Source organism: Rhinolophus sinicus, chromosome 13 (assembly GCF_057876585.1).
Source record: "Rhinolophus sinicus isolate RSI-liver-muscle chromosome 13, RSI-T2T, whole genome shotgun sequence".
Taxonomy (NCBI): Eukaryota; Metazoa; Chordata; class Mammalia; order Chiroptera; family Rhinolophidae; genus Rhinolophus; species Rhinolophus sinicus.
Genome location: NC_142513.1, coordinates 41,779,230 through 41,793,230, shown reverse-complemented (window position 1 = coordinate 41,793,230; position 14,001 = coordinate 41,779,230). Strand labels below are relative to the sequence as shown.

The window sequence follows — 14,001 nt, the reverse complement described above, 5'->3', positions numbered from 1 at the left end:
TGAAGGAAGAAATTGCCCAAAGCACAATTCTAGTAGGGGACCTAAATACATCATTGACAGCTATGGATAGATCATCCAAACAGAAAATAAATAAATAGCAGCCCTAAATGACACATTAGATAAAACGGACATAATTTACAGAGCACTTCATTCTAAGACATCAGACGATACATTTTTTTCTAGTATACATGGAACATTTTCAAAGATAGACCATATATTGGGACATAAAACTAGCCTCAGCAAATTTAAGAAGACTGAAATCATACCAAGCATATTCTCTGATCACAAGGCTTTGAAATTGGATATCAATTGCAAAAAGAAAGCAGGAAAAACCACAAATATGAGGAGATTAAACAACGAACGGGTCAAGGAAGAAATAAGAGGAGACATCAAAAGACACATAGAAACAAATGACAATGAAAATACATCCTACCAAAATGTTTGGAATGCAGCAAATGCAGTTTAAGAGGGAAATTTACATCATTACAGGCCTATCTCAAGAAACAAGAAAAATCCCAAATAAATAACCTCATGTTACACCTTAAAGAAATAGAAAAAGAAGAACCAATGAAACCCAAGGTCAGCAGAAGAAAGGAAATAATAAAAATCAGAGAATAATTAAATGAAATAGAGAACAAAAAGACAATAGAAAAAATTAATGTGACAAAGAGCTGGTTCTTTGAAAATATTAATAAAATTGGCAAAACTTGGCTAGACTCACTAAGATTAAAAGAAAAAAGACACTAATAAACAAAATCAGAAACGAAAGAGGAGGGCCGGCCCAGTGCTCAGGCGGTTAGAGTTCCATGCTCCTAACTCCGAAGGCTGCTGGTTCGATTCCCACATGGGCCAGTGGGCTCTCAACCACAAGATTGCTAGTTCAATTCCTCAACTCCCTCAAGAGATGGTGGGCAGCACCCCCTGCAACTAAGATTGAACATGGCACCTTGAACTGAGCTGCCTCCCGGATGGCTCAGTTGGTTGGAGCGCGGGGTCTCAACCACAAGGTTGCCAGTTTGATTCCTCAACTCCCGCAAGGGATGGTGGGAAGCGCCCCCTGCAACTAAAATTGAACACGGCACCTAGAACTGAGCTGCCGCTGAGCTCCCGGATGGCTCAGTTGGTTGGAGAGTGTCCTCTCAACCATAATGTTGCCGGAGTCGGATGATGGGCTGCACTCCCCACAACTAGCAATGGCAACTGGACCTGGAGTTGAGCTGTGCCCTCCACAACTAAGACTGAAAGGACAACTTGAAGCTGAACGGCACCCTCCACAACTAAGATTGAAAGGACAACAACTTGACTTGGAAAAAAGTCCTGTTCCCCAATAAAGTCCTGTTCCCCTTCCCCAATAAAATCTTAAAAAAAAAAAGGAAATGAAAAAGGAAAAGTTATCATGGATGCCACAGAAATACAAAAGACCAACCAAGAATACTATGAAGGACTATATGCCACCAAATTCAATAACCTGGAAAAAATGGACAAGTTCTTAGAAACATATAGCCTTCCTAGGCTGAATCATGAACTGGAAAATCTAAATAGACCGATCACCAGTAAGGACGAAAAACCTTCCCAAAAGCAAAAGTCCGGGACCAGATGGCTTCACTAGTGAATTCTACCAAACCTTCTAGGAGGATCTAATACCAATCCTGCTCAAACTCTTCCAAAAAATTGAAGAAGAGACAGAACTCCCTAACTCATTTTATGAGACCAACATTATCCTGATACCAAAATCTGGTAAGGTCAACACAAAAAAAAAGAAAACTGCAGACCAATATCTCTGATGATTACAGATGGAAAAATCCTAAACAAAATTCTAGTAAATCAAATGCAACAATGCATTAAAAAGATTATTCATCACAACCAAGTGGGGTTCATCCCAGGGGCACAAGGATGGGTCAACATACACAATATGTGATACATCACATAAACAAAATAAAGTATAAAAATCATATGATTCTATCAATTGATGTAGACAAAGCATTTGACAAGGTACAACATCCATTTATGATTAAAACACTTAATAAAAGGCATTCGAATTGGGAATGAAGAAGTTAAATTGTCCTTCTTTGCAGATGACATGACGCTATATATAGAAAACCCTAAAGACTCCACCAAAAGCCATTAGAAACAATCAACGAATACAGTAAAGTTGCTGGCTACAAAATCAACGCACAAAAGTCCACTGCATTCTTATATACTAACAATTAAACCTCAGAAAAAGAAATTTAAAAAAATTCCTTTTGCCATTGCAACAAAAAGAATAAAATACCTAGGAATAAACTTAACCAAGGATGCGAAGGACCTATATGCTGAAAACTAGACATTTTTTAAAGAAATTGAAGAAGACACAAAGAAATGGAAAGACATTCTATGCTCATGAATTGGAAGAATCAACATAGTTAAAATGGCCATATTACCCAAAGCAATAAACAGATTTAATGCAATCCCCATCAAAATCTCAATGGCATTTTTTAAAGAAAGGAACCAAAAAATCATCAGATTTGCATGGAACCACAAAAGACCCCGAATAGCCAAAGCAATCCTAGAAAAAAGAACAATGCTGGAGGTTTCACACTCCTTGACTTTAGCTTATACTACAGGGCAACAATAATCAAAACAGCATGGTACTGGCAGAAAAACAGACACACAGACCAATGGAATAGAACTGAGAATCCAGAAATAAACCCACATAAATATGGAAAGACAATTTTTGACAAAGAAGCAAAAAACATGCAATGGAGAAAAGACAGCCTCTTCAATAAATAGTGCTGGCAGAATTGGAAACCTGCAAAAGAATGAAACTGGACTGCTTTCTGTCACCATGTACCAAAATTAATTCAAAATGGATCAAAGACTTAAGCATAAGACCCGAAACAATAAATTGCATAAAAGAAAACATAGGTACTAAACTTACGGACCTTGGGTTCAAAGAGCATTTTATGAATTTGACTCCAAAGGCAATGGAAGCAAAAGTTAAAATAAATGGGATTGTATCAAACTTAAAAGCTTCTGCCCAGCAAAAGACAAAATAAAGAGGCAAGCAACTGAAAGGGAGATTTTTGCAAACAGAGCCTCCAATAAGGGGCTAATATCCAAAATATACCACGAATTCATACAATTCAACAACAAACAATCAAACAACCCAATTGAAAAATGGGCAGAGGACCTGAAGAGACATTTCTCCAAAGAGGACATATAAATGGCAAATAGACATATGAAAAAATGTTTAACATCACTAATCATCAGAGAAATGCAAATAAAAACCACAATGAAATATCACCTCACCCCAGTTAGAATGGCTATCATCAACAAGACAAATAGTAACAAGTGTTGGAGAGGCTGTAGAGAAAAGGAACACTCATACACTGTTGGTGGGAATGCAGATTGGTGCAGCCGTTATGGAAGGCAGTGTAGAGGTTCCTCAAAAAATTACGAATAGAATTACCATATGACCCAGCAATCCCTCTCCTGGGTATCTGCCCAAAAAACCTGAAAACATTTATCCATAAAGACAAGTGTGCTCCAGTGTTCACTGCAGCTTTATTTATGGTGGCCAAGACATGGAAACAACCAAAATGTCCTTCAATACATGAATGGATAAAGAAGTTGTGGTAGGGGCCAGGCCGGTGGCTCAGGCGTTTAGAGCTCCATGCTCCTAACTCCGAAGGCTGCCAGTTCGATTCCCACATGGGCCAGTGGGCTCTCAACCACAAGGTTGCCAGTTCGATTCCTTGACTCCCGCAAGGGATGGTGGGCAGCGCCCCCTGTAACTAGCAATGGCAACTGGACCTGGAGCTGAGCTGCGCCCTCCATAACTAAGACTGAAAGGACAACAACTTGAAGGTGAATGGCACTCTCCACAACTAAGATTGAACGGACAGCAATTTGACTTGGAAAAAAAAGTCCGTACACACTATTCCTCAATAAAATCTTTAAAAAAAAAAAAAAAAAAAAAAGAATTTGTGGTATATACACACAATGAAGTACTATTCAGCAGTAAGAAAAGATGATATAGGAACATTTATGACAACATGGATGGATCTTGAGATTATAACACTAAGCGAAATAAATCAGACAGTAAAAGTAGAGAACCATATGATTTCACTGACATGTGGTGTATAAACCGAAACAACAAAAGAACAAGAAACAAAAACTCATAGACAAAGACAATAGTTTAGTGGTTACCAGAGGGTAAGGAGGGAGGAGGGTGGTAGGTCAGGGTAAAGGGGATCAAATATATGGTGATGAAAAGAGAACAGACTCTGGGTGGTGAACACACAATGTGATGTATAGATGATGTAATACAGAACTGTACACCTGAAATCTATGTAACTTCACTAACAATTGTCACCCCAATAAACTTTAATTTAAAAAAAGGTTTATATATAACAATCTTGAAGAAATTATTTACCTTGCCATGTGTAATGAACTGAATTGTGTCCCTGCCAGATTTTCATGTTGAAGTCCTAACCCCCAATGTATCTGGAGATTGGACCCTTAAAGAGGTACTTAAAGTTAAATGAGGCGATAAGGGTGGAGCCTCAATCCAATAATACCACTGTCCTTAGAAGATTCCAGAGATCCATCTCTGGAGAAGTGGCCACATGAGGACTCAGAGAGAGGGTGGCCATCTGCAACCCAAGGAGAGAAATCTCATCAGAAGCCAACCCTGCTGGCATTGAGAAAATAAATTTCTGGGGTTTAAGTCACTCAGTCTGTGGTATTTTGTTAGGGCAGCTCAAGGTAAGACACCATGCCAATATGATTTTTAACTCTTCTTTCATTTTGCCACTGTAACAGATTATACATAACCAAATTTTCACAACTGAAGCCACTTTCTGGCCATTAAAACCAATAATTTTTGGAACTACCTAAATTTTAAAAGGTCATGTCCTATAAGTTATTTTGAAGGGTACATCACTATAAAATCAATTTATTATGAGTTGTTACCACCAGGTGACTTTACCTCCCATTTCTTTAATTCATAGGTAGCCTCTTTATACCCACAGCACGCCTGCCTCGTCACTATCCTAGATAAGTGATAAAAAGCCAGGAGCAAGATACAGCTATCCTAGTGGAGAACCAAGAGAGTGATGATAGTGGCAGTGGTGAGGGTAGCAAGAGGATTAGTGAACATTTGTCAAGCAGTTACCAAGGTGTCAAGCAGATTTATATTCATTAACTTTTTTAATCCTCATAATGACCAATATTTTTATCCCCACTCTTATTACAAGACTTAACAAGGTTGAACAATTAATTTGCTCCCAGTCATGGGATTCAAAACCAGATATGAGGACTCCAGTGCCCCACCCCTTTATGTTACAATACTGAAAACTCAATGAGTTAAACTCAAATTGTGTTACTGAACTACAGCGTTTTTTTGGGGGGTGGGAGGGAAACATAAAAATCCCTAATAATAAATCTGAATTCTATGTCTAATTTCTTAGTAAATTCAACCAGTACAAACTCAGATCTACCAAAATAGACCTAAATGGAACTTGTACCTCATAAATAAAATCAAGTCCATGTAGCATAAATGCGAAGAGTAGGAAAAAAGCAGACAGACACTTCATGAGAAATTCAGCATTCCTAAATTGTACGAGTAGGTAATTTTCAAAAACTAAAACACACACACTCCAGCACCAACCTTTTCCCCAATACCCCTAGGCCTAAGCCACTGCCTCGATCACAACATAAAGTTAAGTCACAATTTTCAGTTAAAGAACAGAAGCTTGACAAGTGCCGTAAAATATTAAGACAAATACCCGTTTTTTATGATTTAATATGCCCTTGTATATGATCCACGATTCCCAAATAGGGTGACTCAGGATGTAACTGTATCTCTTAGAGTCCCCTGTTCACAAAAGAAATTGTGCAGAACTACATCAGAGAGACACAATGCCAACTCCATTTTCTGAGAGATCTTAGTAAGAATAGAAACAACTCATACTCCACCACAATTAAAAGAGCAATCTCATCCACAGGCAGGTTCCTTCTTCCTAAAATTCGTTAACCACCTGCCCATTCCTTCCTCACACATTTAATTTTTACTGTATTACCATTATTAAATTAACTAGAGCTATTTCTAAAAGATGGATTACCAAAAGTGGGATTGCTCAAACAAGCATGTATATATTTAACTGTGTTATTGCCAATTTTCAAAAAAAGTTCCAGGCACAAACATTTTTTTCAGACTGCGTAAATAAGACCACCTTTTTATAATATTACAGTATTCCATAGAATATAAGTATACAAAGTATAGTACGTGTTCTAAAGAACAAGAAATCAATATTTGTTCTCCTGTTGAGGCTTCTGTAATCCCTTGTACTACAAAAGGAAAAAAGAAATAGTGTTTCCCACAAAATTTATCTTCTTATTGCTAAATCAACTTGTTTCCTTTTCCCCTTCTCCTTCACTTTCTCTCTCTTCCCTATAACTCCAGTACACAATGTGCACATATACATACAAATGCAATTCCCTCACTTATAATAGCTCCTGGCACATAACACCCCATAATCCCATAATTCCACTATAGGGGAGAGCAAAGGAATAATAGTTGTGTAGTTAAATGTCCCCACAAAAGGTAAGTTTAAAAATACTGTTATTTCACCTGAAATCTATGTAATTTTACTAACAATTGTCACCCCAATAAATTTAATAAAAAAACACAAAACCGTTATTTTCATTCTTGACTAAGAGAGGCCAAATCCCTTAAAAATACCCTCCCACCATTTTCCTATGATAAACCTTTCTCCAGTAACTGAGAAGTGAGTTGATATATTTATTAATTAAGGCTCTGGACCAGTCTGCTAGAATCTGAATATTAGCTCCGCCACTAACCAGTTGTGAGTCCTGGGGACAAGTTACTTTACTTCTTTGGACCTCCGTTTCCTAATCTGTAAAATGGGTGTATAAAAGTCTTTACTTTGTAAGGTTGTTGCAATGAGTGTGTGTATATGTTTGTGTGTGCATATTTACATATGCACATACATAAAGTCCTTAGAACAGTACATGAAACATAATAAGACTAACGTGTTAGCTATAAATCTGAGTCACAATTCCCACTACCCTCTTGGAAGGCATCCCCAAAAGGAACAGGAGGTGGAAAGTTCAAACTTCATCTGAAATGGGATGCAGACCAGGCTCAGGGAACGGCTCCTTTCCTCTTTGCAGGTCGACAGGCCACTACCACTTCCGAGCTGGAGTAGGGTAGCCTAGGCTCTGCCCTGTCGGAGCTCATAGTCTCGTGAGCCTGGAAAGAAGAGCATTTTCTACCATCTCCTGAACAAATGTCTACAGATCTAGTTTTAGGGTCAGGACTTAAAAAACTATTTGTGTGATTTAGTTTAATTTTTCATTGTTTTCTGAATAGAAACACAGACAAATAAAAAAGCTACTAAGTTAAAAGAGGTCCAGCTGAACACAGAGAGACTACCTTTTGACTTTGCATCATTCTAGGCCAAATGAAATCATAACTTCAAGGCCAGCACTGCCAAAGGGTCAGCATCCTCATTAAAGTACAATAGCTTGGTATCAGAAACCTGGGCAATCACTCAGAGCCCTACTTTCGGGAGATTCTTCCACTGTTTATAATTAAGCAGTGATTCAAAGAGACTGTTGGTGAAGGAAGCACTGTGGGCTGGTATAGATAACTTTCGGTAATAATCTAACCCCTGCCCCAGTCCCACTGTTCTTTCCTGTAGCAGGTATGACAGAGCCAGGCCCAAATCCCTGGGGCCCTCATCATCTCAGTCCATACCCACAGTATCTTCCTGTGAGCACCTGTGCCTCTTGGCCTATGTGCAGCATCCAGAAGTGAAGCCAGGTACCATGTCAGTGACAGACAGGAGGTAAAGGGTAAACATCTCCTTTTTCTACCCCCAGGTGTGATAACTCTAAGGCATATTCTACACAGTCTGCCAAGGTTCCCTGAATAGACTGAACTCCTGCTGCTCACAGTGGTTAACTTAGTTACACTCTTTAATTGCTGTGTCACTTTCCTCTCTTCTGGGACCACCTCCGAAATAAACTACTTACACTCAAATCCTTGTCTCAGGATTTACTTCTGAGGGATTCTAACCTAAGTCATTTCCTCTTTAAATATGGATGCTTTAGGACAGTCGTAACGACTTCTTTCCTTTTACCAAGTTGTTTATTTCAACCAGGTGTCCCCTCCACACCACTGCTTGTTTCACCCCTTGGACACGACCCTGGGCCTTACAGGAGCAGCCTTGGTCTGATGAATATTGCTCAGCTCCTGAGAGCCACAGTCCATTCTTTTGGAATGGAAATCTTCCCACCATGTAACACGGGGGTACCTTCTTTTCTGTCTGATGCCTCTCCTGCAGTGGGGCTCCTCCTGGTCACAGCTTTACCACCTCTTCTGACATGGCTCAAACCCATAGCTGAAGCCATGGCACATCTGTCTTCTCCCTTGAAATTCATCTTCAATCAAACTGTAAGGTATTTCTTCTGTCCAACACAGCCAACTCAAATTGGCTTTAGAATATATTCGAGAATCCTTTTATTGCAAATGTGAGCAGTTTAGAGAGAGGCACTCTGCTTTCCATGGCTTACCCAATTCAGCTGGAATATTTTAGCATCAAGGGAGACCATTTCACCCTTTCCCAAGTTTAGGTAAAAGTGCAGCATCTAAACGAATAACTGAAATATTTTGTATGATGTGGCTAGACTGTTTTTGTTTGACCAGAATTTTCCCCAACTTTTGAAGAGCATTCCACCCAGTACAACCTTAGAAGGCAATGTAACAAGATGGCTAATAACATGGACACTGAAGCCACATGATCTAGGTTTAAATTTTGACTGCCTAGCGGTGTGGGCAAGTTATCCAACCTGTCTGAGCCTTCCTATAAAATAAGGATAACAATAGTTATCTACTTCCAGGATTGCTGAGAGTATTAAATGTACTGATAAACATAAAGAGCTTAATGCAGCACCTAACACACAACAGGTGTGCAATGATCATTACCCATTGTTACTATTATTATTAGAAACAAAGCAACAACCTGCACAACCATTCTCCACGTGACCCTCACAGAAAGGTATACAACAGTGGCAGTGGAACTCCCCAACTAGCCCTCAGCCCTGTTAATGAAATTCCCTGGTCCTCCACATTCTCCAGCCCTGGCACAGTATAATCTTCCTATGAAGTATCCAGTTCACTCCTGCTTTCATTAGAATATATTTCACAGTATGACAGTTCAAAGAAACTTCATAACCCCTACCCCAAAATTTATACTCTCATTCTCAAACGCCATTTCCATCTCTTCTTGCATACTTATGTTTTGATGTGTTTTTATGTAGTCACTGCTGATACAAAAAAACTGAGCAACAAGAAGAATATGCCTAGAGACCAAAAGAATTAGACTTTACCTAAAAAATAAAAAAATGACAATGTATTATGGAGATGGGAGATTATTAAATTATAGTAAAATTTGTAGGAGTCAAATGGAGGGCCTGAACATTGTCTTTTTGCTATTTATTAACCAAAAAAAAAATAAAAAATGACTAAGTAAACTAATACTGGATACAAGCTTGGGGGATGAATAAATCAACACATGACTCTGAAGAGCAGCCACTGGATGCATGAAAACATTGGATATATTATTATAAAACTGAGCTAGAATTTTACATTAAAAAGTTAGACAACTCCTACTTCATGAATTTTAGTAGTAGAGCATCTAGTTACTGTTTATGGTTGAAAGCTGCACAACCACTTTTTAAAAATATCTTTTTATTATTCAAAATTATCATTAATTTGATAGATCCTCTCCCCTTCATTAGTGTTTTCTACTGCAATGGCCACCCCCAATTCAGGCCCTTGGTTAATTCCACCTCTCTGAACTGACCCTGATTTCCTCAGCTCATCCCGCACAGCAATGGCAGCCTCATCTTCCTATAGCTGCACACTGGCTATGTAGCTGCTCTGGTCAAAAGCCCTTCCTTCACCTACCCTCCACGGTATTGCGCATACACACACGATTCCAGGAGAAAATCTCAATTCTTGAGCTTGGTACTAAGTTCCATGGTGTACCTTTCCAAGCTCATTGTCTACCACTTCCCTACCAGAACACTAGACTTTAGCCAGACTAGACAACTACCTACTGGGCTTTCCTACTTCTACTCCTTTACTCACAACATCTCCTAACCCTGGAATATGTATCACATCCCCGCTGACTGACATCCTCCCCATCATTCACGCCAGCTCAAACACTATCTCCTCCACCAAGCCGTGGATTGCTCATTTCAGAGGAGGCACACCTTCTTCTCCCTTGTCGTTAAGGTCTGCCACATGTAACTGGCAGTAGCACACACTATCCCTTGACCAGGAAATAAGAGCACTTTGTGGGAAGCTCCTCAAAGGCAAGCACTGTGGCTTTCACAGAAGGGTATACTGTAGCTTCTCAAACAGAACACCTGCTCAACAGCTGTTTATTAACTTCAACCAGTGAGACTGGACTGTGCTTCAGACCAGTTGCTGGAGATTAATGACTCTGGGCAGAAACTAATTCATATGACTTCCTAAAGAAGAGAACAGATTTCCACAGAAAAATAAAACATAACTCATATGATAAGGAATTTTTCTGGAATTAGTATTAGGTAATATGGTTTAATTAATGATTTTGCTGAAATGTATTTACCTTTTAGTTGACAGAACATCAATGGGAAATTGAAAAAGGCAAGATATAAATATCTCAAAATGTCACCTAATTGATTCTTACACACAGTCAACAGTCAAAGCTTTTAAGAGATGACACTTTTCAGTATAAAGGGAAAACTTCCCTTCTAATTATTATATGTAATGTTTTAAGGAGTTGTCAGCAGTATGTCTCTTGCCCTAATTTTAAGTATAACTTAAAAAGGAGACTACAAAACTCTATGTAAAGTAAGGAATCAATAGTGCGAACAGAAAAAAAGTCTCCCATTGTACTTAAGTACCATTGACACTGCCGTACTAAGAATGTATCTATCAGGAATGGCATAGAAAGAACAAAGTGATTTATAGATTAAAAGCACATCAATTATTTCATGAACAAATGTCAAACACAAAAACTGCCTGAATGGTTTATAAGTTTATCACATCACAGTACATTTGGCATATATCTAATAGCACAGAAATCATTTATCATAAAGGTCTTAGTAGCTGGGGCTTGGTGTTTTGTGTCTTTTAGTTTAAAGAATGCTCTAAGTTCTAGGTTTTTTAACTTTTTAATCTTCGGGAAGGAAAACTAAAACTTCCTATAAACTCAGATTAATGCCTGCTAATACACACAAAAAAACTAAAATCTTCCTCCTACTATAAAAACAAAATAGTGTGGCCTCTGTTTCTTTTCTGATAAGAGTCTTAAATACCAAACAGTTAACTGCATAATAACATTTACTGGCAGCCAGGCAGCCTGCTTAGCAGATATATAAAGCAGGTAAAAGGAGAAAAAGTTAATTTCTTGGCTGAATGATTCCATCGGTAGCTATAGGGCAAACCTGAAAGTCTTTTAGTAAAGTAGCAGTTGATTCTTCTATCAATCTGTAGCACACATACTCTTCCAAGGAAAGCATTAAATATGAAAATCATATCCCGTTATCATCTGTTTCCAGCTTTCAGCCCAGTAAGCTTTTCTTAATGAATGCTGCAGCCTAAGGAACAAGCATGCTGTTGGCTTTTCTGAATAATGCTACCATTTTTGCTTATTACAATATCAACTGGCTGAGGGGGTTTCACAACATAGTCACAAGTGACTACTCTTGCCAGCATGCTCCAAGTTATTACAAGATGTTTTTAGACATTTCATCTAAAAGAGCTTTACTGCTTTTAGTGAAGAAAACATCTATGGTCTTGAACAGAATCATTTATATGGAGAAAGGCGGGAGGATTAGAAGTCTGCATTACAGCAGATACATAGCAGAATTTATTTAAGTATTCCTTGCCGGTGTTTTTGTCTGTTGCTTAGATATGCAATCCTTTCTTTCCACTTTATCTGTGAAAAGGTTAAAATGTACAAAATTATACATATAAAGAGAAGAAGCAAAATGCCACATTTTGTTTACTTTAAAAAAGTATTTCTGGAACTAAGAAAAAGGCAGCTACAAAGCATTATTTAGAAAAACATAATTGTACCTACTAACAACACTGAGATTTTCTTTGGAATCTATCTCTTTTACACCCACAGTGACTGCCTTTCAGCAAATTTAATTGAATTAAACATTAAAGCAATACGTACTCTATATGCAAAAGCCTTTAAATAATCACTTAAGGTTTAATCAAAAATATCTTTGTAGTAAGATGATTTAAAAAGAAAAAACAACACAATATCTTAAAAGATGAACACTCCAGAAATCCTCTGTTGACAGAAAGTTTATCATTTTATTACCTTTTCTCTGTCTTCATCTTTCAGTTCACTCTTTACTCCCAGGCTATCTTTTGAGAGCAGCTGTATTTTCTTAATTTGAGTCCCATATTCAATCTAAGTATAAACAAAGTTTGATTTTGTGGTGGATATTATTACAACTAGCACTTTTCTATATTTTTCAGTCTTTACAACATAAAACAAACAGTGAAGTGGAAAGTAAAACTGATATTGCTGAGAAATTCAACTTAGATAATTTAACAAATAGCACATATACAAAGCTGAATTCTATAAAGTGTTATATATTTTCAAATAAAATAACATTTGATGATTTTTTTTTACTTAGTCTTTATCAATTTAGAGAATAAAACCTTGATATACTAAACTATCATGAAAATCCAGTTACTTTACTATGAAGGTTACACGTTACACAGTGTTTTCTCTCAAAAGTTTTGGCCTAAATAAATCAATCTTATTGACTTATTATCTGTATATCTACGTAATATCATGGTCCTACTAACTGCAACAGAGTAAATTATTTGCTACATCATTAACCTAAGACAAATTCCACTTTCTATGAATAAAAATACACCATAGACATCAATGGAACCAGAACCATAGAAACCAAGTTTGCTCTGGCACTGAAAACTACATAAAAATGTCTGCCTCATTATCACACTATAATTGATGAAAGTGATTCCATCATAAAATGACTTTTTCTTAAAAGCAAGGCATAAAAAGCACTTTGATTAAGTATGCTAGTAATTAAAGCCCAAAAAAGTCACTGAACGTGGCCCATCACAGATAAGTATCAGAACATTTTCTAAATTAGACAGTGATTCAGACTGCAATTAGACAGTGATTAGACTGCAATTAGAAACACACCTATGAGATAAGTGAATTAGAAAATTGCTTCCTTACTTCTCAGTCTGAACACAAAAAAGATGTGAGCTTTGGTTTGACACACACAAAAAATGACCAGACAATAATAACCAAAATTGACTTGTTTTGCTCAAAATATCTTAAAAGGTATTATATGCTACCCCATTTTTAATAACAGTTAAACAGGGATTTTTGTTTTCTCTATCAGAATGCTATTATGGCAGTAATATGATGGCAGTAATGATATAAGTAGCATACCTAATTAAAGTTTTATAAGGCCAGAAGAAACAGTAAAATAAACCCCCCAAAAAAAGATAAAGAAATGAGCAATTAAGAAAATGCAATGTATTTCTCTCTTTTCTATATCTAATCCTTTTAACTCAGAGATACTTACTTTTTAACCTCAAGACTTTTCAACAGGCATATTTTCCAGATTCCACTGGAAAGTATCTTTAAAAAGGAATTGGGGGGGGGGGGTGAGTTATAAAAATGGAGGTTTATTAAGTAATTAGAAGTTAAGCAAAAATTCTTTGTTCCTGTGGCTACAAATGTTTTCTTCTGCTCTTTGAGATCAGTTATAAACATGCAATGGACATTGCACCCGATTTCCTCATTATGGGATCATTTCAGAGCCATACCTTCCAAAGACAGAGCACTTTCTCATGGAAACATGAGAGTATTCAATTCATTTTGCTGGAGCAAAAAGTGCTGCCTGCATTGGGGCTTCACACGGAACAGTAAGGAAAATACG

The 14,001-nt window shown here is 37.5% G+C and overlaps 1 protein-coding gene across 15 annotated transcripts in view; it reads right to left on the bottom strand.

Moving 5' to 3' along the window:
- KIZ (kizuna centrosomal protein) overlaps positions 1–14,001 on the bottom strand; it is a 154,775-nt gene that overhangs the window by 120,180 nt on the left and 20,594 nt on the right. For 12 of the 15 annotated variants that reach the window (XR_016018236.1, XM_088789287.1, XM_088789289.1 and 9 more), the window contains one exon: positions 12,393–12,485. The exons of the other annotated variants lie outside the window; for them this stretch is intronic. Coding sequence is in view for 10 of the 12 variants with exons in the window: in XM_088789287.1 (XP_088645413.1) it covers positions 12,393–12,485 (93 nt within the window). In the remaining 2 variants the exon portion in view is untranslated. The remainder of the gene's footprint in view (positions 1–12,392; positions 12,486–14,001) is intronic. 15 annotated transcript variants of the gene reach the window in all.